Genomic DNA, 25,173 nt, shown 5'->3' with positions numbered 1-25,173 from the left:
GTGAACTGTCCATCTTTGGTCAGGGATGGACATGTGTTCTGTTATTTTGCATGTTTTTTTCTGTTGGGGTCCTTAGTGGAGGAAACCCCTTGTGGACACGGGGAGAACATGCAAACTCCACACAGAAAGGCCCAGGAGATAGCCCACCTGAGCACTGATGTGCCCAAATGTGACCTGAATCATATAAAACCCATTGTCTTATGATCATCTCTGTAAGGATGGTTCGCAGACAACTACAATCTGATGACAGTCCCAGTTTGAAAAACACAGCATAAAATCTGATGGACAAATGGGGCATTTTGTTTAGAGATTGACGAGCTGAAGGTCCTTAGATAAACCCTCGTAAGAAAGGGGTTCAGTTTAGAGATTGACGAGCTGAAGGTCTTTAGATAAACCCTCGTAAGAAAGGGGTTCAGTTTAGAGATTGACGAGCTGAAGGTCCTTAGATAAACCCTCGTAAGAAAGGGTTCAGTTTAGATAAACCCTCGTAAGAAAGGGGTTCAGTTTAGAGCCTTCCGTTTGGTCTTCCTTGTTTTTCCAAAAATCCAGTGGTACCGCTGAGCGCTCTTTTCAGCCTCTTTGGCTGCACGGATCTCCTCTGGCACCTTCGTGTCCTCCATGTCCTCAGGGTCATCAGGGTCATCAGGGTCATCAGAGTCCCCCTCAGAGTCCTCCATGTCCTCTGGGTCATCTTTCATGTCCTCTGGCCAGTCCTCCACCTCTGGTTGGATGTAAGATGGCAGCATCACCACCTCCTCAGCGAATCGAACACGGCGCGGAACGTCATCCAGTCTCCGCTGGAACAAAAGTGGAAGAGGGTAAAACATAATTTACACTGCGGTCATTTGAACTATTGTGATAATATAAAATATTGAATTATTAATAGCTCGTTTTATTACGTCCCTATGTGTATGTGTATTGTTTTTTTTTGGTTTATTGTTTTTTACTGTGATTTATGTATGTATGTTTGAGAGTTAAGTGTATAAGCTACTGGATGACCTAAATTTCCCTCGGGATTAATAAAGTATCCATCTATCTATCTATCTATTAAGTATATAAAACACAATGGAGCACATTGCTACTTGACTTGACTTGACTCTCACCTTCTTGGGCACTATTTCTACGGATGCTGAGGAGTCAGAGGAGATTGAGCGCTGTGTGCTGAACTGAGATGGAGGAGGAGGAGGAGGGGGGAACGGAGGAGGAGAAGGTTTAACTTCCTGGTGAGAAACAGGCTTAGAGGGAACATCATCATCGTCGTCTTCATCTATAAACGTTTCTCTCTCCTCAGAATGGCGTGTTCTTCTATTCCTCTTGTGTGCAGAGCTATCAACATCATCTCCAGTCTGAGGGACAGATGTTGAACTATGACTCACATTCAAATACATCAACATGTATAAACAACTTGTTTACACAAGTAAACAACATATAGAGAACATTTCAGGTTAAAAAAAAAATACTTCATAAGCACTTATTTCAGTTTTAGAATTGTTTTGGTATATAATGTTTAATAACATTGTAATATTGACAGTTCTCCTGTGCTTACCTTTAGAAAAGAAAAATCCAGAAGAGGAATAAACTGTGGAGCATCTCCTTGACGACCGAGACTTGAATGGATGGAGGGAGCATCACCTTGACGACCGAGACTTGAATTGATGGTGGGTGTGGTAGACTGGCAAGAGGTAATATCTTCTGTCTCAGACTGGTCACGTGTTTGGTAAGGGTTCATGTCACTTGTGCTGGTTTGGTTAAGATGTGGCGCTGTAATCTCTATTTGGTAAGGGTTCATGTCACTTGTGCTGGTTTGGTTAAGATGTGGTGCTGTAATCTCTGTTTGGTAAGGGTTCGTGTCACTTGCGCTGGTTTGGTTGAGATCTGGGGTGGTAATCTCTGTTTGGTAAGGGTTCATGTCACTTGTGCCGGTTTGGTTGAGATCTGGCTCAGTCATGTGTATTTGTTGATCCTTGATGTCACCAGCATTTGACTGTGATCCAAACTCAGATTGATCAAGGTTGACATCATCCATGTGTGTTTCTCGATCATTGATATCACATGTGATTGACTCTGATCCAGTCCGGAAACATTGATCAGGTTGATCACCTATGTTGGATTGGTCAGGTTGATCACCTATGTTGGATTGGTCAGTGTTGTCTGTGGTAGTCTGTGATTCATTTGAGTTGAGTTCAGTAGGGCTGGGCTGGTCAGAGTTCACCTTCACTGTCCAAGACTGGTTATGGCTGACCAGTCCTAAACTGGTCAGTGACTGGTTATGGCTGACCGGTCCTGAACTGGCCAGTTGATTGAAACTATGTTCGCTGCTCTCAGAGTATAGTGGTTGGTCAACAATAGGTGCTGCGTCAGAGGTGTCTACAAGCATAGTTTCAGTGTCGCTATTCAGCTTCTTCTCTGGCGGACTGCTTGCATCTTGTGACAGGATGTTTTCACACTGCTTCGCTGCAGCAAGGTAAGTGCTGTTGTCATTTGTATTCTCTGGGACCTCCTGGTCGCTCGAGGCCAAAAATGTGCTCCATTTGGTTCCGGTAAACATCTCCTCCATAAGACTACCAGTACTAAAGCCCAGATCGAAAGCACTGAGGGAGATACTGAAGGGAGTAAACAAATAAACAAAAACAAAAACAGAAAACAGAAAGTTAGACACAAATATTTTATTGCAATATCATATCAACTCAGTAAATGATAACATAGTGTTGCACAATAAAAAGGACTAGAAGCAAGAAAGCCTACCCATAAGACAAGGACATCTAAAAAGGGACCCACTAATTATCTCCTAGTTTCTTCTAGACAACAATGAGATTATCTGATTCTCAGATTTCTTTATGGATTGAATTTCTCCTAAAGGACAGATCTCAACAGGATCTCAAATCATGCTCTATGTTTACTAAATGTTTAGACGTCTCAATATTACCTCCTCTATTTCTCAAGACAACCTTGGTGTTAAGGGATGAGGCACAAAAAATTACATTAAAATACATTTAACTAACCTATGACAAGAAGACTGTTGTGGAAAGGTGTAAGCTAAGAGATATATTTTGTCAATCATTGTACATTTCTACAATATAATGCCTCATCTAATGTCTTGTAAAGAATGTTAGGAGAAATACCTGTGATTAAATTGATTGACAAAATGAAGACACCCATGCACTCAAAACAATTCCTGGCTACATTCCAGAGAACTGAAAGTCTCTCTGATTTATGTTAAGTGAGCAGTGATCTGTGGAATGATACCAATGCTAATTATGCTAGCCTTGCATGCGCAAACATTCCTCTTCACAGGTGATGTCAAATGTCATGAGCTGGGAAAGATTTACCTGTCGTAACCTTGGGAACAGCGGGTGGATTCCCTCTCAGCCTCTCTGATTGGTGGAGGAAGAACCACATGTTCTTTCACCTCACTGGACACTTTAAAGGACACCTGCTCATCTGTGTTATGCTGCAATTATGTTCACGAAAGTTATAACGTGTCACAATTTAGTGTTGATACAATCTGTATTAGCCATTTTTCAAAATTAACATTGAAATAAAGTTTTAAACTTTTATGCAATTAAATAATTTGACAGAAATCCTGATATACTATACACCACTGTATGCTGATTGCTGATATGCTGAAGAATAAACAAAACTTACCTGATATTCTTTCCCTCCATTCTGACTTTTTTGCTTCTCCACACTTGAACGTCTGTCTTTCCATTTGTCTTTTATCTTCTGGGTGAACTTCCTAGTTCTAGTTTCAGACCATTTTCTCTTGTTTTTCCTCTCATTATTTGATGTTTTCGATGTGACGACTTGATCAACATCCTGACTGTTTCGACTCTTTCTGTGGCTGTCTGTGGAGGATGCCTTGTCTTCAGTAGTTATAGTGTCCCATCCTGGGCAGCCGGTAGAGCCTGGAGTTGAAAGGTCATCACCCCTCATGCTATCAGTCCCCTGAGCGTCTGCCTTGGTCTGTGTCTGCATTTCAGAAAACCTGGGGCCTTCATCTGTCCCCCCTGTTGGAGTTGTGTGGTTCTCATGCTTCAGAGGTGGCTCGAGGTGACTATCTACCTCGTCAACAGGACTACGTTTTCTCTCAGACATCTGATTGCTTATCAAAGCAAATCTCAGCTGTTTCCTTTCATACCTGGGCACCGCCTCCTCCGTGTCGGAAAACGAGAGATTGTCTTTCTGCCCCGTGGATCCTCTGTGAAATAGCAAACGCTTAGTGGATCCTTTGTTTAAGGGGGAGAACCCTGGCCATTTTGTACGAGGTGAGCGCGGATTGTCACACACAGTACTAGTCCGTGTTTCTCCACCCTCACACACGCCATTCTCAACCACCTCTTGTATGGTCTGCGTGAGGTCTTCGGATGTTGTGCTAGCCTGCTCTGATCTTTGCTCCTGAAGCCGAAGCCTCTGCAGCATGGACTGCACCAGAGCCTCTGTATCTGACACACAGCTGAGCTGAGCCATTCACACGCACAGTCACTACCACACCTACATACCCCAAATCAGAAGAGCACACACATACACACAGCTAAGCTGAAGTTAGCAAACAAAAAAACAGAGCTTATACATACAAAGGCATGAGGAGTTTACAACAGAAGATCAGAGAACTATCCAAGGCGTGTTCTATTCAGTTCCACAAAGCCAATGGAATTCTGTCAGCACCCCAGTGTTCTAGTTCCTTTGTTGTGGTTCTTCTCCTTTGCTTGTTCCAATTTCCGTGACGCGTATTTGCGATCAGTCGTTCATCATAAAACGTCCCATTCACATGAACCTCCAGTCATTTTGAACCTGCTCTTTTACTCTCCTGAGAGAAGTGGGTGTGTAATGTCATGGTGCCTCATTGCTTACGCTGAGAGAAGTGTGTGTGTGTTATGTCACGGTGCCTCATTCCTTACGCTGAGAGAAGTGTGTGTGTGTGTTATGTCACGGTGCCTCATTCCTTACACATTCAGGTTTGTCAGTTTCGCTGCCTCTCCTCCTCCCTTTCTCTCTCGTCTTATCTCTGTCTCATCCCACGTGTTTCAATGGTGCAATAGTAAGCATTTCCTCTAAGTCAAAAAGTGAAAAGACACAACGTAAGTAGCATTTTCAACAAGAAATGACAAGCGTAAACCAGCTCTTTAGCTGACATTAACTGACATTTTGTGAAAATTAATTCCAATGTCAGACACCTTGTGTATGAGAGAAGTACATTTAAATATGTACATTTATAAATGTGAGTTCTGGGCATATACTTTTCAGTATATTTGTCTTTTTTCTTAAAGATAACTGTTGCACTTTCTAACAATAACATTCTATGCATCCCTGCATATCAACTCTCTATCCTTTACAAACTTTCCCTAGATAGATGTTTATGTTCTATATATGTATAATTCTCTATATATACATATTTGGCTTTCCTATCTTGCTCTAATTACATATCCATTTTATCAGCATCTGTTATTGCATGCAATTTGTTTGTGTGTCACTGTTCTGAGATTTACTCATTTCTGTTTCTGTATCATTAGATGCTGGAGAGGAAAACACTTGGGTGGAGATGTGATTGATCAAGACCAACCGGAAAGACCAGTGAGACAGCATGACTTCTTCCCATTTATCCTTCGAGGTGACATTGACTCTCTCTCTCTTCAGTCTGTCTCTCTTCAAACATGTGGGCCAATCACGTACAGGCTACAAGAGGCACTCCAAGGGGACACACATTAATCAGATAAAGATTTATGATGGTGATACTCCCCTTTATAGGAAGAGAAAATAGTTTCGAAAAATAAAGCTAGACATCCAATGGCCCATTTGAAGACATAAACTCACAATGTTCCTGTGGCTTTTATGCACCATTGCCCCGTCAAGAATAATAAAACAGAGAAACAAGATGGAATAAATCTACTAGGTTACTGCAATTATTTTCATCAGCCTTATGATTAGATATTTTCTAATGTGTGCAAGCACTTCTACTTGTACTTTAACAAAAAAAATATACACGGTGCCTTTAAGATCCTTCAACTCTGCTAGTTTTTAAAATGACGTAGCAGGCAGTGGTCAATCCCGCGCTGCAGCCATGCCTGTAGATAGGTTCCCGGCTGCTGCTTACGCGCGCGACATGGCGGCAAGGAAGTAAACATTACCCGCACTGGCCATGGACAAGTTTGAGTCGGAAAAGACATTCGTCTAGTTAGAAACATACTGTTAATGGCTGCCTGTAGTGATGCATTCTTCAAATAAGAGACCGTATAGCGCATAAATCAAGGGAGGTGTTAGTAGCCTACAGCTTTATGCAGCAGTTTTATCACTGCAAACTCATGGTGAAGTTGCGCGTCGCAAACTTATGGAGGCTTTAGATCACCACATTGTTGACTATGTGCCTGGTTATACTTTGAAAACAAACTGAGTTCTTATAGAGCATCCAGAAAGCACTACTTGGAGGTCAGTATTTGTTCAAAATCGCTGGCTGTCCAAAAGTGTGCAGAAACAGCAATATGGATTACGTAGCAACTGGCAGCAACGTGAAAGGTAAACAGTTTAACGTTAAGCCTATACAGTTTTAGATTATTTAACTTATTTATCTTTCCTAATTATACTAGCAGAAAGCTTACCTATACATTGTGTGTGCAGTGTTGGCTAAGGCAATCCACTCACTGTCCAGGATTGGAGAGGAGTTGTACTTTGAATCACAGGAAGATGGGGTAAGTCTAATTTAATCTTGATAAATGCTTTTATTCTTTGAAATGTATTACATTAGCTATGCTTTATTTTGATTTCCTTTAGCTGGCTTTGCGCACAGTGAACTCCTCCCGTTCGGCATTTGCCTGCTTCCACCTATGTCCACTTTTCTTCCAACGATTCCACACACCCCAAGGCGACAGTTTCCGCTGTAAAATGCCAATAAAGGTAAGACAACGTTGTGACTGTTCCCCCGGTCCACTTTGTGCTTCTTTCCTCTTTCCACCGTTTTTCTGTGACAAATATTTGTAGTAAGCATCTAAATGTCTGTATATTGTTTAGACTAAATACACTGTCAACAGTCTCGTATCTTTCCCCTTCTCTCTGATAGAGTGTCCAGGCAGTGTTCAAGTCCCTCTCCTCTTTAGAAAAGACGGTTGAGAAATGTCGAATTGAGTGGAAACCTGAACAGTCTCAACTGACATTTACACTTCACTGCAAAAATGGTAAAGCGTCTGAAAACTTAGACCCGGGTTAAGAGTCATCCTGAGTGTGTTTGACTATGTCTTTGTCTTCATTTAATTAAGTTTTAAAATTATCAATGTTTTTGGGCCTGTATCCTGTAAAATGTTTGTATTTTATGTTGAATGTAATTGGAAAAAAAGGCATGCATCCTTTGGAATAATGCAATGGTTTTTAATGAGTGCTCTGTTCTAGGTTTGCTGAAGACACACAACCTGTCCTTTCAGGACTGTGAGAGTTTGCAGGCTGTGTTTGACAAAGAACGTTCTCCCAATGTGCTACGAGCTCAGCCAAGGTTTGAACATTTTATCCATCTACTCACATACTGTATATTCAACCCTATTCCCAATCACATTTTTCTTTTTTTCTCTCAATCGTCTTATTTGTCTTTCTACCTCTGCCTAAACCTATTTCTGTACCCCGTCACTCTGTTAGATTACTTGTGGACACCGTCCTCCATTTCCCCCCCTCTTTGGAGGAGGTGACCCTATCTGTGACTAGTGATCGCATGTGGCTGAAGAATCATGTGGAGGATGAGTCTGGTATGTGCTCTGTGATCCATCAAAACTTGTATAGGATTTGTGTAGGATTATTGTAGTATTAAATGTATGTTACAAGCTTAAACAAGCACACGACTGTCAGAGAAGCATTGATTGCAGAAGATTGCAAGAAGACAACACACACATTTGATGTCTTCCTTCTTTGATGTCTTGCCTCAGATCAGTCCAAAGCCATGATGACAGAGCTGTACTTGAGCTCGGAGGAGTTTGAAGACTTTGTTGTCACCTTGCAAACCAGCATCACCTTCTGCCTTAAAGAACTCAGGGTGAGACTCTTGTCAGAGATAAATAAACAAATGCAATGATAAACACGCACAATGCTATTTCCTTGTGTTGTAAACCTATATGGTGTTTGCATAGAAACCGAGGTTAAATTGCAGCGTTGAACAAAAGTGTGGTGTACATCTCAAGCACTCCAGTTCGCCTGGATATTCTTTCATATCTTACTGTTTAGATAATCTCTCTCATTGTGCTCCACACGGAAGGGTGATGAGCACCTACCTCATGTTGTGCAGTTCAGGACATTCTTCAAGTCTATAATATCCCAGAAAACTTTTGAGTACAAATTGCACATTGCACACGGCCTGGGTGATGGCATTGTTTGGCTCAACGCTAGTTTGCCTACGTTAGTTGAACAAACATACACACACACACACACACACAGACAGTCACACACACACACACACACACACACACACACTCATACTCATACACACACACACACACACACACACACACACACACACACTCACACTCACACTCACACTCACACTCACACTCACACTCATACACACACACACACTCATACACACACACACACATTCACACTCACACTCACACACACACAAACACACTCATATACACACACACACACACACACACATTCACACTCACACTCACACACACACAAACACACTCATATACACACACACACACACACACACACACACACTTCATTACCATTTGTTAGTGCAATGACGCACATCACCATAACTGTTCCCTTGCTGTGAGAGCACAACTGTGACTGAGGTGGTCAGATTGGAAGGCAACAACCTCATTCAGAGGATAACCTGTGTGAGAACACTGAAGCAGCGTGGTGCTTTAACACCACCTGCTAGAGCTAGAGAAATAGGGACATGCTTGGTATGTTCTCAGCATACTTAAGCAATAAGCCCCAAGAGGCCGTGTTTCGCACTGATTTTAGAACAGGTAAGAGGAGTTGTTATGTAACGTCTTTCTTTCTTTGAAATATTCCATGCGCAGTAATATGGAATGTTATCATAGAATGTTATGAGGACAACTTGAAAGGTAATGCTGGATTTTACAAAGGCATGGAACGCGATTTAGCCAATCACAATCAAGGATTGGAACAATCAGTTTTAGAATTAATTTGTTCTCAGCATACTTCATATGTTCTCAGCATACTTCATATGTTCTGGGCATACTTCATACACACACACAGTCTCATACACACACACACACACACACACACACACACTTCATATGTTCTCAGCATACTTCATATGTTCTCAGCATACTTCATGACTTCATGCATCAACATTCTAAAATGACCTGTACCTCTTATGTTTTCAGGGATTACTGGTTTTTGCAGAATCAACTGGTCTCCCAATATCAGTATATTTTGATGAGCCAGGAAGGTTTGTGCTAAATATATACCACATACAATGATGCTGTTATCGTGCATATTCAGAATTATGTGTGATTAATTGTGTGTGTGTGTGTGTGTGTGTGTGTGTGTGTGTGTGTGTGTGTGTGTGTGTGTGTGTGTGTGTGTGTGTGTGTGTGTGTGTGTTCAGGCCAGTGGTCTTCAGTGTGTCAGACAGTGTCCTGGAGGCTAACTTTGTTCTAGCTAGTCTGTCAGAGGATTCCCATCACAAAAACAACACAAAATGGTATGTGAAACCAGTTTAACCATGACGATTAACCACAGAAACACATAACTGCCCGTTTGAACACTTTGCTCCCCACTCTCACTCTCTTTGTGCCCAGTGCCCCAACTGCCCCCCCTCCAGATGACTTCATGTGCGACGACATGGACTCATACCTCATTGCTATGGAAACAAGTGAAATTGCTGGACCCTCCACCCAGATCAACCAACCGCCAGGCTCCACCCACGCCCCAACTACACCCAATCACAGAGCGCTTTTGGACAATGAACTGGAAGAGGAACAGGAACAGGAACAGGAGGAGGATGATTTAGAGAGGCCACCTAATAAAAAAGTATGAAGCACCCTGATGTACAAATGTTGTTACGTCTGGAAGCCCAAATTTGTTTTATGTGACTCTTCTCTATTTCTCTCTTTCTTTTATTTCCCTCTCTTGCTCTCAGTTCCGATCGCTCTTCTTTGGATCAGTCCTGCCCACACCCTCCCAGGGGACCAGCCAGACACTGCAAGGCCAAGATGTTCTAGCCAGTGACAGTGAAGACGAGGGATCTCCATGACAACAGTACTCCAAGCTCAGACTATATATATATATATAAAACTGTGAGAAAACTGTCTATTACAGTCAGTCACAAAGACTGATTCACATATACTCACACCAAGCCAAGCAACATTTTAATAATGATCAATGTCAGTGTAATTTCAGTTGCATGTAAGAAAAAAAAAAACAGGTGGCCATTCAAATCACTGAACAGAATGATTAAAATGTTTTATTTTCTGTTTTCTGTGTTCTTGTGATTTTAAATATTCAATGTGAAAAGTCAGTATACCTCTCCCTTTGTCACTCAGAAGTAGCTCTCAGCCAAGGGAGTTGAGTTCCTTCTGGTGACTGCGGTTTGGGAGTCGCTTCTTCTAAGCGTGCTGTCTTTGCTCCTGAATGTGCTGCTCGGCAGCTGGAAAACTTTTCCCTCTAGTCTGGGGCTTTTTGCGCTCTCTGCCCTCTTCTTTCTCCATCTCTTTCTCTCTTTTTTTCCTCAACTTCTCTTCCTCTTTCTCTTTCCTCTCCCTCTCTCTTCGCCGCTTCCTCCTTTCCTTGGAGCTCAGTTTTTCCTCCTCTGCGTCCTCGCTGAAATCCTGGATGAGGATTTTGGGGATGGCCATTTTGGGTGTTCCTCGGAGTCTCTGGAAGAGGCCCATGCGTTTGGGGCTCTCGGTCTGTTTCCCCATGTCTGCGGTGTTCAAGGTTTGTGCTCTCGATGGGGAAGAAGCCTGTTTTGGATCTTGTGTGGATCCTTGTGAGAGTGAGGAACTTCTTGAATGAGAGGCAGGAGAGTGATTGGGATTGGGAGTGGGAGTGGGTGTTGCCGGTGGTTCATCTGTCGGTGTTGGACCCTGTGGTTGGTGTGGGGTGTTGTCCTGCAGTGGTATGTCCCTTGGGTCTCTGAAGATGTCTTCAGAAAGAACTGTAGGATAGGAGGACCTGGCGCTGGAGTACCTCTGCACACGGACCTGCCCTGATGTAGGAGGTGGCGCTTCAGCAGCCTTGGGTTCTTCCCGAACTGGTTCTAGGAGTGATGCGATATGAGCTCCTTCGGTACCGTTGAGAGATTCCACAGAATCCTTGGGTTCTTCTATAACTGGTTCTAGGAGTGATGCGATATGAGCTCCTTCGGTACCGCTGAGAGATTCCACAGAATCCCTCTCAATCTCGGATTTCTTGTCACTGTTGAGCGATCTAGATATCTCTTCTTTTGGCTCAGCATGCTCTTCTTTCTCGTCAGCAAACATTTTTTCTGTTTTTTCTGTGTTACTTTCATGTCGTAACACATTCAAATCTGTCTGGTTAGAGCTATTCTCTGACAAACGGACTGGATCAGATAAGGTCTCCTCGGCCTCTTGAGTTTCACAGATCTCTCCTTCAGGCCTATCCTCCATTTCTCCTCTGCTGGTGACCGCGTCAGTGTGGTGGTCCTCTGTCTCTACAGCATGCGGTGTGTCCTCTGTCTGACTAAGTGTATGTTGTTCTGATCCCAACCGATTATGTGGATGGATCTGAAGGTCATGAGGTGGGCTGCTGGTGTCTGTCTGTGTGCGTTGTGTGGTACTTGTAGATCGTGCCTGTGGAGTCTTAAGCGCCGCTGTCACTGCGGGCGAAGTGACACGGGGTTCGCCTCTGTTGTCTGTCACTGCGGGCGAAGTGACACGGGGTTCGCTTCTGTTATCTGTCACTGCGGGCGAAGTGACACGGGGTTCGCCTCTGTTGTCTGGCACTGCGGGCGAAGTGACACGGGGTTCGCCTCTGTTGTCTGTCACTGCGGGCGAAGTGACACGGGGTTCGCCTCTGTTGTCTGTCACTACGGGCGAAGTGACACTGGGTTCGCCTCTGTTGTCTGTCACTGCGGGCGAAGTGACACGGGGTTCGCCTCTGCTGTCTGTCACTGGTTGTGGGGACTCTTTGGGGTCGGTCGTCAACTGTGGTCTGCTGGGAAATGATGAGCAGATCTCTTGTGCTGTTGTCGTTGGGGTGTTAACAGAAGCCTCCTCTTGAAGGTTCTTCCTGCTCTCGATCTCTCCCATGTGTTCCCGTGTCTCCTGATCTGTGGACTTTGAGTGTCCCTCCATCGCATCCGTATCCTCCGTCATCACCTCTGTCTCTCGCGGTCGCTCTTGATCTTGAATGGTTTGTTTTGTTGCGGTCAGGGCGTCGCTGTGCCTCTCCTTGAGAGGACTGTGGTGGTCGTCACCTTGCACGAGGGGTCCAACATCTGTTTGTGAGTTCTCCGTTGGGGAGCTGCACTCCGTGTCCAGTGACCTCTGTGGCGGAGGAGGCATGAGGTCAAAGTTCAAGAACGCCTGAGGAGGTGTGCAGGATGAGGATGCCGAGTCTTGCGGCCTCATGTCCTGGCCAAGTGATGACACGTCTGTTTCTTCTTTGTCATCTTCACTCTTCTTCTCCACATCCTCCCCGTCAGGCTGCCCCTCCTCCTCTGGTCTGCTGCACGCTTGCACTCCGTCTTCCTGTTCACCTCGGTCTGTGTGCAAGTCATCTTTGTTTGAAACCTCTTTGCGGGTAACTGTAACTAGTTTCATTTCTGTCTGTCCAACCTCTTCACTCTCACCCTGTGATGTTTGTGCTTTTTCCTCCTCTTGCCCCTGCTCTGTCTGCCCTTCCCATTCCTCTTGACCAGTGCTCAGCTGGACCTCTTGTACGTCTGGACTGTGACGTGTTTCATCTTTGTCCATCTGCGACTGCATTTTCTCTTGTTTATCTTTCAAAGTCTGCATTCCATCTTCTTCCGTAACTATCCTCGTATCTTCCTCCTGATCATTCTTGACCGTCTGCATTTCCTCGTCTGGCCGGTCCTCTGCTGCCTTCATGCCCTCTTTCTGTTTGTCTTTTACAGTCTGCATTTCCTCGTCTTCTTTCATTTTCACGGTCTGTGTTTCCTCTTCCAGTTTATCCTTCAGTATCGGAATTTCCTTCTCCTGTTTATGCTTCAGTGTTTGTATTTCATTATCCAGTTTCGCTTTCTCTGTTTGTATTTCGTTATCCAGTTTAGCTTTCTCTGTTTGTATTTCCCAATGTTGTTTATCCGTCTTTGCCTGTGTTTCCTCTTCTTGACCATGCTTCACTGTCTGACTCTCCTCCTCTGGTGAACCCTTTTGGTGTAGTCCTCCTCCTTCCTCATGACTGCTTTGAGTCTGGGTCTTCTCTTGAGAACCTTTCTGTGTGTGTCCATCTGACTCTGAAGTTCTCTCTTTTGGTACTGTCCTATCGGGTGGTTTACGCCGCTCCTCTATGTGTGTGTGTGTTTGGGCCTGCTCTGACCCCTCTATGTGTGTGTGTGTTTGGGCCTGCTCTGACCCCACTCCTGGCATGCTTCCATCCGAGGGTGTTCTGAAGCGGCTTCCTTCTTTTGAAGGGCAAGGATTTGGTGTAATGATGCCGGCTTCCTCCACGCCTCGGCCCGGTCCAGCTCTCTGGGGCCCGTCCGTGCTGCCGGAGCTGCCATTACTGCTCCTCCTGTTCTCCTTCTCTTGTTTATCACCTCCTCCTCCTCCTCCTCCTCCTCGGAGGTGCCTCAGCTCCCCTGCACCTCCCTCACAATCCTCCTCCACCACCTTGCTTCCTCTCTTCTTCCACTTCCGCAGGAGTGATGGCGAGAGGGAGGACAGTGAGGATAGCGATCGAAGGGGTGCCAGGGTTAGGTTCCCTTTCTCCTTCGCTCTCCTCTCTTTCTTCTCTTCAGTCTCTTTCACCCGCTCCCATGCCATCAGGTATCCATGGCAGCGCACACGGGGGTCAAAGGTCGAGTCCGGCCGCTCCTTCCTCCAGTTCTCCAGCTCTCTCTCGGTCCGCCGCTGTAAATCTTTCTCGGAGATGGACACTGAGCACACCTGTGGGAGGGTATTAAAAATAGCGGTTTTCCAGGGGAAAGCACAGCTTACGTGTTATAGCCAAAACACATGAAAATCAACAATAAGGTGTTTGTTTGTTTATGTTTTGTATTTTTGTTTATGTTTTAGATCACTTAGCATTTCCATTTCCATCCATGCATTAGTTGGGCACATAAATGTTGCTCAGCTACTTCAGCTTAGAAGTATTGCCAAAATAAAAAATAAAATAGCCAGCACTACCTACAGGAAACAGGCAACACTGCCTTGTGCAATCTACACCTAGCTCTGAATGCTAACAGTGAGGGGCTACAACCATGGATCATTTCATGGGGTTCATATGGCCCAGCATGTTGTGAGGTACTGTGGGGGTTTATATGGTCCAGCATGTTGTGATAATTTCATGGGGTTTCTATGTTTATATGTTACATGGCCCAGCATGTTGTGAGGTACTGTGGGCCTTCACTCTTTCGTTTGAACCGTGGCCCGTCTCACCTCCTGGATGAAGGCGTCCGCATGCTCAGGCAGCAGGTGCTCCTTCACCCCCCGCAGGCGCTCGAGCGTCTCCATCTGCCCGTCACACTCCTCCCTCTGGTCCCCGCGGCCCAGAGCCCGCCGCACCAGCACCACCGCCACCTGGAACAGCACCCGCACACCTGACGGAGGAGATCGGGGAGGAGACCACGACCACAGCAGCAGGGGGAGGAGAGCAACAATCAATCAATCAATCAATTTGTTTATTTGATCAAGAGGGACAGTGTACATTCGTGAACATTAAAAAGTAAATGCACCCAATTATAGCCAAAAGGCTAGTTTCCATTGGCAGTCCCCCTGCCAGAGTGAAAAAGGCTATACAACCTAAAAAAGGCATTAACGTATATCAAACATAACATTGACAACAGAGGAGAAGGGTGGTGATGACGACATGCACTTCAGGGTGACATTTAAAGACATAAAGCACTTTGAGCTGCATTCTTTTGCATGGAAGGTGCTATATAAATAAAGTTGTATTATTATTATTATTTAAAGAAATGAGACTGGATGGGGAGGGCAGAGAGTTGTACCGTAGCAGAAGAATAAGTCCCAGACACGTAACAGCGTGTTGAAAGGCAGGTGTCTGGTGTACAGACACATCAGCCAATCGGTGGCAAACATCAGCGGCTCCACCCCCTGCCGCTGCAGGTGCCTGTGCGCTGCGGGACACGCCCTCTTTAGAACCCAGGGAAGCATGGCAGCATCAAACAGAACCCCCTCCTACAGGAAGACACGCCCAACGACCATATTAGGCAAGGAATGCACATATACTGAATCTCGGCCTTCTATTGGAGCTAGAGGGATTGATGCAGGATTGAAGGATGGATGTCTCACCAGGAGAGGACTGTAGTATCCAGGCAGGTACAGCTCACTGATCTGCACCAGACACCAGAAGGCCTCCTGAGAAGAGTACAGCAGCAGATTTAAAAGGTTGAATCATTTCTTTCATAGTCGTCATCATTTATACAACCCACAGGCATACAGTGACAGTGGTACAGGAGGTAAAGAAGTCTTTTAGTAATCAGAAGGTTGCTAGTTCGATTCCCTGTTGAAGCGTCCCTGAGCAAGACACTGAACCCCTAATTGCTCCTGATGTGCAGTGTGCCATCAGTGTAAATGTAAAATGTGTATACATTGTAAGTCGCACATATGTAAGTCGCTTTGGATAAAAGCGTCTGCTAAATGACTAAATGTAAATGTACAACAAAATGGTTCCAAGGGACCTCTATGCAAGACCAGTGTCTCTTCAGCGACTGACTCTACCCTCTGTGCAGTAGCACTTCCACCACTCAGGCAGCTCAAAGGTAATCATCTCGTTTCCATTCTGAGCATTTATCCACACGGTTTGAGTGGCTGATACTGATATGGTACTCAACGACGATGACGTAATTGAATAGTCGGCACCTCTGTGGGCATGTTCATCAGTAGCACTGCGGCCACCGGACCCTGGGCCTGACAGTATCCCTCATCAGGACGGAATTGAGTGTACGCCTTCAGCACTCCAAATAGCTCACGCTGCCTGCCCAAACAATAACAACAACAACAACACCTAACAGGTTAATTTGAATAGAGAGGAGTAGAAAAGGACAGGAGAGTTTTCTCCAAATGACTAATACGAGCCCAGGGAGAGTAGGGTGGATCAGAAGGAGTAGAAAGAAAGAGAGAGAGAGAGAGAGATGACTGTACCCATGACCATCTTTTGACAGGAACATCTCATGGAAAGGGAACTGCCTGTCTGTGTCTTTCTCTATGACTTCCACCCAGTTCTGCAAAGCAGGAGACTCATCCAGAGTCTAAGGGGGAAGAGAGGGAGTGTTTTAGTTATGATGGCTGCCCCCACGCTACACATATGATGCATATTATATATTTATCCGTCAATCCATCCTGTTGTTATGTCTGACTGGAGGAGGAGGAATCAAGGACAGACTGACATGAGAAATGAGTGCTTATATACACAAGTATATTTAACATTTGGACAGTCAGAAAGTGATGCCCATAAAAGTGATGAAAAGTGGCACTGAAATGTAAACTTAGTATAGTAAATAGTACCTAATAGTACTTAAATAGTAGCCAGCAATGGCGTGATGGTTATGATATACTGTGTATTATCTAAGCTAATAAACTGCAACAGTAAATGCTACAAACAGCCCTGAAAATAAAATCACGGAGGTAAAAATGGCACCGTGATCAAAAAGTTCATTTCAGGCTCTCCATTGACATGACCTATTTTGCCTCTGTGTGTTCAAATGTCCATTTTGGAGACGCCCGCTCACCTGATACAGCGCTTGGTTGAGACGCATCCGCTCCATGGCACCACACAGCAGTGGCCAACACTTTGCCCTGAGGGATGCTGGGATACCTTTCTGACACTGACCCTTGACCTAAGGAAGAGGTCGGCAGTCATTAACACACATTACATTGCACATTGCTCATTCACATTGCACTCCTGTTTTGCATTTTGCACTCTACTTTCCACTTTACTTTTTTTTATATTCATTGTTTATATATTTGTATCGTATATATTGTGTTTTTTGGTTCTTATGTGTAGTACTTTTTCTTATGTGTAGTACTTATTTGTGTTTTTATGTTATGTGTAGTACTTATTGTGTTTCTATGTTTTTATGTTTACTGTATGCACCTTCACACCAGAAAAAATTCTAAGTAGGTGTAAACCTACTTGGCAATAAATCCCATTCTGATTCTAATTCTGATTCTGATTCTGATTCTGATTCTGATTCTGATTCTGATAATACAACACAAACAGTCCTCTCCTCCCAGCTGTTACACAATATGCAGAGCATTTATAGACCTATATAGACAAATTAATCAAATGATGAATTTGCTATTTTAAGTGTAGCTAATGATGTTCCGTGAAAATATTTACAACACATTTAATGCATGATAGATGTATCACAAGTGTTGGCGCACACATATACAAACCTTGCTGCTCCTTCGCTGAGAGACGTCATCCCACTGACTGATGATGCTGAGCCACTTCATCTCTCGGTGTCTCACCAGAGCAGGTGAAGGTTCATCCCTGTATTCACACACAGACACACATGACAGACGGAACAGAATAATTAGTTCTTTAAAGACATCTGTTTGAATTATGTGTGGTCCGACCCCCACCAATATTGCCACCAAAATTGCATGTGATGTTTTTGTAGTGTTGCTTTTATTTAGAGAATGTATAGGTTAGCTATAAGCACATTATTTAATTCTGCACATAACTTGTCTTCCATATAGTAGAAGCAAATGTTGAACTAAACTATATTATGATAGATCACCAATGTGAGCTTCATATTGACAACAGAGTTTAAACACCATGGTTTCATCACCGGAAGAATGACACCAAAAACACCAAATAACAGGAAACCACACACAGGCGGAAGAAATGTCTCTATAGCAACAGGCAGGATGTACGTGAGATCACGGGGGAGTGAAGTAGGCGACAGTTGGTTGACAAAGAGAGTTGAATTCAAAGACCATGTAACGCTTAATCTTAATTTTAAGAATCTCACACATCATCTCAACTCATACACGACTCACAGGTTACACCTCATGCTTATTTAACACTATTAAGGACACTTACCCAGAGTTGATTCCTTTCCCCAATATGAATCCGTGGCGATCTGTCTCGGTAGCAGTCCCCGACGGCTCCAAGTCAGCTTTATCCCCTGTACTGTCCTGCTGGACCTCCATGCCTAGAGAGAGAGGCCAAGTTACATCAGAAGAAAACGCTTCAGTTAATAATCTGATTAATTAATGAACTACATGAAAAACACAAGAACATTCTGAAACTGAAAGTTTCATGGGATGCCTTAACCAATCATTTTAATAACTTTGTGACTGTCTTAGATGTTATGATTCAATTTACCAAAGAGAGTTTAATTTGAATACTAGAATTACCTTCTGTTTCTCTCCACGGTGCAGGAGTGAAGAGCGGAGAGTGATAGTAAGACACAAAGATGAGAGGTGGAGGGAGGGACTTCCGTGCTCTGAGCAAGATTACCAACAGACCAAGGAAGAATCAGAGAGCCTCAAAATACACCTGACTCGACACAGCATTCACAGTAGCGTCTCTAAATACACCTGACAACAACACAGCATTCACAGTAGCGTCTCTAAATACACCTGACTCGACACAGCATTCACAGTAGCGTCTCTAAATACACCTGACTCGACACAGCATTCACAGTAGCGTCTCTAAATACACCTGACAACAACACAGCATTCACAGTAGCGTCTCTAAATACACCTGACTCAACACAGCATTCACAGTAGCAGCCTACAAGGGGTCAAGCTCCAGATCAAGTAGAGTGTTCTGTCTGAAAGTTGAGATTGATTTAAAACCCTATTCCTAAACTTCTAATATCATGGTATTTATTATTGTAATACAACATGTGAGATATCTCCACATCCATAGCAACAATAATGTGACACACTGAAAAACAGCCAAACTTGAATTATGATGAGAGGATTTACATAAATCAAAAATATTGATAGATTGTGTAATCAATATATAGGATTTCAGCTACCCATACAATACTCCATCAGCCCCTGCCGTACTTCTTGGTATGACTCATCAGTGTTTTGCAATGCTGTGAGTGCATAAGTGCGTCTGTGATGTAAGCAGCAGGATTTGGAACAGCGATTAGGCAGCTCGGAGGGACTAGGGGGAGGAGAGGAGAGGAAATCTGGTTTGGCTGACCTCTCCCTCACTCTCTCCAGTGTCATTTAGCCACAATGTCCACTGCGTTGCGACTTCTCCATTGTTCGTCCAGGCCAGGTAAGAGTGTGAATATTTGTGTGTTATTCTCTGAATACTAGGGTCCATAGAGCTTGAGTTTATCAATTAGGCTTTGCCAAATAAACATAGCACAAAAAGTAAGGAAATTTGTGTTTGGTAGATTATTTCTTTGTTGTAACTATGCTTATTGGCAATAAATCTTATACCGTTGGAAAGCCTGTTTATTTCCCTTTTAAATGGTGCCACATTTGTAAGGAATATGCATTTGGGGGATGAGCAGCAGAGCTGAGTATGTGGGTTGCGCCCATGAAAAAATTGCCGAAATTGCTTAATGCTAATTGCTAAATGCTAAACAGTTTATTCTTATGTTGGTATTCACTCTTGTTTTGAGTTGTTTGGTGGATTGGATGATTGAACTCTCCATCAGTAACAAGGAACAAACAAGACATATTGGGAATTTTACACTTTATTAATTTAATACACCCTCAGGAGCGGGTGGAAGATCAATACGCAGCCACAACAGCCTGGCACCACCTCCTCATGCTGGTCACCAACCTGGTCACACGTTGCTGTGGGAAGGCATTCCATTCCTCCACCAAGAGTCGTTGCAGATCAGCCATCGGGGCTGTGTTGGTCACTAACACGTACAGCACGCCCAAGCTGATACCAAAAGTGTTCAATTGGGTTGAGGTCTGGACTCATAGCAGGCCATTCCATTCTCTCTCTGATGGTGTATTAAATGAATAAAGTTTAAAATTGCCAATATTTCTTGTTTGTTCCGTTACTGATCGAGAGTTCAATTATCCAATCCAACAAACAACTCAAAACAAGAGTGAATACCAACAGGAAAATAGGAGAATTTTGGCACATTTTTCATGGGCGCAACCCACCTACTCAGCTGTGCTGCTCATCCCACAAATGCATGTTCCTTACAAATGTGGCACCATTTAAAAGGGAACTAAACAGGCTTTCCAACGGTATAAGATGTATTGCCGAGAAGCATTGTTACAACAAAGAAATAATCTACCAAACACAAATTTCCTTACTTATTGTGCTATGATGGTAAGTGCTTAGATGGTTTCTGCTTAGGAACAGATTTACCTGACCTCAGTAAAGAGATAGAGGGACAGTGCTTATTTGTTTGTCTGTTGATGTTTGTCAGTTGATTTTTGTGCAATGTGACGCAGTTTCCATAATCACATTTTTAAATAGAATGTGAACTGCTGCACTGGAAAATCATTCCTTCTGCTCATGTTGACCTGAATCCTTCCAAGCATCTGCTGTTCGAGAGCCATACTTTAATTCCACATTGTTCTATTTTAATCAGGCACTTTTGGAGCCACTCCTGGCCTAGTCCGACTGTTCAGTCTGTCGGTCCAAAGAGAATCATTCAGTAAGTATCACACACACACACACACACACACACACACACACACACACACAATTTTCTCTCACTCAGCCATCATTTATTCAGCCCATCACAGACTCACACATGTGCAAAATGTGACAGTGCAGTTCTTTGTCTTGTGTAGAGTATGTAAATGCACAGGAACTGCCCACTGACATGAAGTCAATAACAGACCGTGCTGCTCAGACTCTGCTATGGACTGAACTCTTCAGAGGTGAGAGTCAACTCCGTGTCTTAAAGCAAGTATCTGTGCCATATTATTATGAGAGTCAACTCCGTGTCTTAAAGCAAGTATCTGTGCCATATTATTATGAGTCAACTCTGTGTCTTAAAGCAAGTATCTGTGCCGTCTTATTATGAGTCAACTCTGTGTCTTTGTGAAGGACCGGACGGTCACCCCACGTTGTTTGGGGATGTGGCGACTGGACTGGGTGGTGAAGTGTGGAAGAACCGCACACGAGATGGTGGTTGTCATAAAATATATATATACACATTTATTTACAAAGGGCTCCAGCAGCCCGAGACATGTGCCCAAACATACAACACACACATACCGGCCGTACTCACAGGTATTGCAGTACTCTGTACCCTGGGCACCTGTTTGTCCTAAGGTCCAATCACAGGCACCTGTTCGGCCCAAGCCAGGTCCCAATCTAGGCACAGAGACTCACCTGAAACTAAGTACATTACCTGGCCATCGAAACCAAATCCCTACACACACTAAGCACAATACAAGGCACACAAACACGGTACAGAGACAAGGCACACAGAAAAGGCACACAAAACAAAGCCTACAAAACAAGGGAACAAAACGAAGCTAAAAGTGTCCACGCATCTAGACACGTACTGTTTCACACCACTCCGGTATACGGGGAAAGCAGTACACTTGTTTTCTCCTCAAAGGTCTGTAGCCCTGCTGTCGTGCCTCTCTTGGCAAGTCTCTCCCCTAGTCTTCTCATCAGGCACCCTTTTAAATACACAGGCCACTTGGCTAAATTAGTCCAATCAATTATCCTTGGACTCATCCATTGTTGTGGGGGAACATGGAACCAACCATTACGGTGGGGGAGTCAGTCTTAAAGGGTAACAGCCCTTTTCCTGCCACAGTGAGAAGGGAGGAAATTCACCTTCTCACATTTCCCCTTCCTTCTGAAGTCTCGCCACACAGTGGCGGGACAAGCCGGCCCAACTGCTCTGCGCCGCTGCGGGGTGGATCCTCCTCCGGCGCTGTTCCTGGCTGGCCCCAGGTAGGCCATCTCCTGCCGGTGCTGGTCTTCTGCTCCCCTTCACCTCCAGTGTCTCGGTCAGCGTCACATCCCACCGCTGCCACCAAATGTGAAGGACCGGACGGTCACCCCACGTTGTTTGGGGATGTGGCGACTGGACTGGGTGGTGAAGTGTGGAAGAACCGCACACGAGATGGTGGTTGTCATAAAATATATATATACACATTTATTTACAAAGGGCTCCAGCAGCCCGAGACATGTGCCCAAACATACAACACACACATACCGGCCGTACTCACAGGTATTGCAGTACTCTGTACCCTGGGCACCTGTTTGTCCTAAGGTCCAATCACAGGCACCTGTTCGGCCCAAGCCAGGTCCCAATCTAGGCACAGAGACTCACCTGAAACTAAGTACATTACCTGGCCATCGAAACCAAATCCCTACACACACTAAGCACAATACAAGGCACACAAACACGGTACAGAGACAAGGCACACAGAAAAGGCACACAAAACAAAGCCTACAAAACAAGGGAACAAAACGAAGCTAAAAGTGTCCACGCATCTAGACACGTACTGTTTCACACCACTCCGGTATACGGGGAAAGCAGTACACTTGTTTTCTCCTCAAAGGTCTGTAGCCCTGCTGTCGTGCCTCTCTTGGCAAGTCTCTCCCCTAGTCTTCTCATCAGGCACCCTTTTAAATACACAGGCCACTTGGCTAAATTAGTCCAATCAATTATCCTTGGACTCATCCATTGTTGTGGGGGAACATGGAACCAACCATTACGGTGGGGGAGTCAGTCTTAAAGGGTAACAGCCCTTTTCCTGCCACAGTGAGAAGGGAGGAAATTCACCTTCTCACAGTCTTAAAGCAAGTATCTGTGCCGTATTATTATGAGTCGTGTATATGAATGAGACTGCGTGCCTGCCTTGGACTACGTATGTTTACATAAGGCAATTTCAGAACAAGTGAAAGTGTATTTGTGGTTGCACTGGTGTTATATTTAATATGGTCCTCGTAGGTTTAGCGATGACAATGAGTTACCTGTTCCGTGAGCCGGCCACCATAAATTACCCCTTTGAGAAAGGGCCTCTGTCTCCCCGCTTCCGTGGTGAACATGCTCTGCGCAGATACCCTAATGGCGAGGAGCGCTGCATTGCTTGCAAACTTTGTGAAGCCATCTGTCCTGCACAGGTAAATGTAAACACACACACACACACACACACACACACACACACACACACACACACACACGTAAGAACAAACACATAGAGAAGAGGAAATCTAATGTTGGATGTTTTTTATTGAGTTGATGAACATGGATTAACTCATGAGTATGAAAAGCCTCACTCAAAATGGCTGACAAACAATAGCAAACAGTTGACTGCTTAAAGGGAGATAGCCAGGGTGGAGACAAGATTAAATGACTTTGCCACAGAGTCCCAGGAAAGGAGGGGGGGCAAACACACACACACACACACACACACACACACACACACACACACACACACAGAGGGAGAGAGAGAGGTTAGGAGTAAAAGTTAGAGAATGGGGCTAGTTCTGATTGCCCTTGGAGAACATCCAAACACAAGAGAGTGGGAGGAACTAAGTTCCTTTAAAAAGTCTGACCAGATATTCATACAATGAGATCGAGCTAATCCATCTGCTACTGTGGCTAAATGACTACAATAATCCTCAGATCTACACATGTGGCCTTTTAACTCTTGATTGTGGAATTGAGAGAGAGTGACTGGTTTTCGCCCCGACACAAACTAACACACCCACACATACACACACACACACAGAGTAGAAGTTGGGAACATGTCTTTCCCTTGTTCTTTAGGCCATCACCATTGAGGCAGAGACACGTGCAGATGGAAGTAGGAGAACAACCCGCTATGACATTGACATGACCAAGTGCATCTACTGTGGGTTTTGCCAGGAGGCCTGCCCTGTTGATGCCATTGTCGAGGTAAAGACCCCTCTCTCTAAAAGCCAGTTATAGCCTGTTTTAGGTTCAATAACAATATCTGTCATGTGGAGAGCAGACTTGCACATTAGTTTCTCGATAAATATTTACAAAGCACATTTCTCTATCTCTCTCTCTCTCTCTCTCACACTTTCTTTCTTTCTTTGTCTTTCTCTCCCCCTCACCCAGGGACCTAATTTTGAGTTTTCCACTGAGACTCATGAGGAATTGCTGTATAACAAAGAGAAGCTGCTGAACAACGGTGATCGCTGGGAAGCTGAGATTGCCGCTAACATTGAGGCTGATTATTTATATAGATGAATCACTTATGTTTTACAACACACACACACACACACACACAAACAAGACAAATAATCTCTCTCTCTGTCTTTCTCACTCACACACAAAACACATTACATATATTTCAGAAACGTACTATGATAATGTACACTATGAGCTCTGCAGACACTGTTAACCTACCTTATACCACGGTTTGGTTGATATTCGTATTGTGACTCGTTCGTTAGAAGTAAGAGATAATGTATAGTCATTCTTGAAAAATAAATCAGGACAGGACGAACAGGACCCGACTGGCAACTGTCTAATAGCTAGTAACGTTACATTACATTTGGGTTACGGGCCACATTGATTTTACAAAGCTAAGACTCAACAGAATACTGGGATATGCTAGCTTGGCAACGAGAGGTATGAAACTTACGACTGGGCTTTGGCCATAGCAACCATCTATTTAGAAGACAGTTTCTCCTAGTTAAAAAAAGACTCAAAGTGTAGCGGAAAGAGGCATTTGCACATTGGGGTTTAACTCCGCTTCACGTAGTGGCTGCATTAGCTACCAGCTAATACGTGCATTCATTTGTGCTACCCGAACGTCTTGACTTCCATTATCCCTTACCTTACAAGTCATACCAAATGTATTAACAAGCGTAAGGCTAATATTAAGCTTACACTGCTTACACTGTAAGCAGTTGAAATAGTGAAAATCAAGGAAATCCGCACCAATGTCACGTACACGCACAATACAATTAAGCAGAAAATATGCAAAACATAAACTAATGTTGTCTTTAACACTTGAATAAATAACTGATCATGTATAGTGTGGTTTTGAAAATTGCAATAAAGTTTTGAACATAATCTTTGCTTTGTTTATAAGCATCTGTGACTGCATGTTTACATTTGACACGTTCTGTTTCCTCCAAGACTACAAGGCAAAACATGCT

The 25,173-nt window shown here is 44.1% G+C and overlaps 4 protein-coding genes across 5 annotated transcripts; 2 read left to right on the top strand and 2 right to left on the bottom strand.

Moving 5' to 3' along the window:
- Positions 1-1,040: 1,040 nt before the first annotated feature.
- On the bottom strand, positions 1,041-4,467 carry LOC116217985 (ras guanine nucleotide exchange factor N-like). Its single transcript, XM_031558013.2, has 4 exons — positions 4,321-4,467; positions 3,330-3,451; positions 1,547-2,603; positions 1,041-1,346 (listed from the first exon to the last, which is right to left on the bottom strand). Exons 1-4 carry the CDS (start codon positions 4,465-4,467, stop codon positions 1,041-1,043), a joined length of 1,632 nt encoding a protein of 543 aa, XP_031413873.2.
- A 1,482-nt stretch (positions 4,468-5,949) lies between these two features.
- On the top strand, positions 5,950-10,429 carry LOC116225241 (cell cycle checkpoint control protein RAD9A-like). The gene is made up of 11 exons (XM_031587429.2): positions 5,950-6,510; positions 6,613-6,683; positions 6,766-6,888; positions 7,052-7,166; positions 7,378-7,477; positions 7,618-7,724; positions 7,902-8,008; positions 9,336-9,400; positions 9,560-9,655; positions 9,753-9,984; positions 10,094-10,429. The coding sequence occupies exons 1-11, from the start codon at positions 6,477-6,479 to the stop codon at positions 10,205-10,207; spliced, it is 1,164 nt and encodes a 387-aa protein (XP_031443289.1). The 5' UTR covers positions 5,950-6,476; the 3' UTR covers positions 10,208-10,429.
- Positions 10,306-18,947, bottom strand: LOC116217984 (neurofilament heavy polypeptide-like). 2 transcript variants are annotated; one of them, XM_042702733.1, is made up of 11 exons: positions 18,752-18,947; positions 18,486-18,627; positions 18,169-18,280; positions 17,517-17,613; positions 16,850-16,957; positions 16,263-16,369; positions 15,981-16,095; positions 15,411-15,476; positions 15,107-15,296; positions 14,538-14,698; positions 10,306-14,045 (listed from the first exon to the last, which is right to left on the bottom strand). In XM_042702733.1, the coding sequence occupies exons 3-11, from the start codon at positions 18,276-18,278 to the stop codon at positions 10,560-10,562; spliced, it is 4,440 nt and encodes a 1,479-aa protein (XP_042558667.1). In that variant the 5' UTR covers positions 18,279-18,280; positions 18,486-18,627; positions 18,752-18,947; the 3' UTR covers positions 10,306-10,559. The 2 variants fall into 2 exon arrangements, with proteins under 2 accessions (XP_042558667.1, XP_031413872.2); XM_031558012.2 differs by having other exon boundaries at positions 18,486-18,710; positions 18,835-18,947.
- Positions 18,948-19,265: 318 nt separating this feature from the next.
- On the top strand, positions 19,266-25,087 carry ndufs8b (NADH:ubiquinone oxidoreductase core subunit S8b). Its single transcript, XM_012834090.2, has 6 exons — positions 19,266-19,365; positions 20,654-20,719; positions 20,859-20,948; positions 22,988-23,160; positions 23,810-23,938; positions 24,125-25,087. The coding sequence occupies exons 1-6, from the start codon at positions 19,323-19,325 to the stop codon at positions 24,254-24,256; spliced, it is 633 nt and encodes a 210-aa protein (XP_012689544.1). The 5' UTR covers positions 19,266-19,322; the 3' UTR covers positions 24,257-25,087.
- Positions 25,088-25,173: the final 86 nt, after the last annotated feature.

The sequence above is a fragment of the Clupea harengus genome, chromosome 20 (assembly GCF_900700415.2).
Source record: "Clupea harengus chromosome 20, Ch_v2.0.2, whole genome shotgun sequence".
Taxonomy (NCBI): Eukaryota; Metazoa; Chordata; class Actinopteri; order Clupeiformes; family Clupeidae; genus Clupea; species Clupea harengus.
This window is presented reverse-complemented; position numbering and strand designations above follow the sequence as displayed.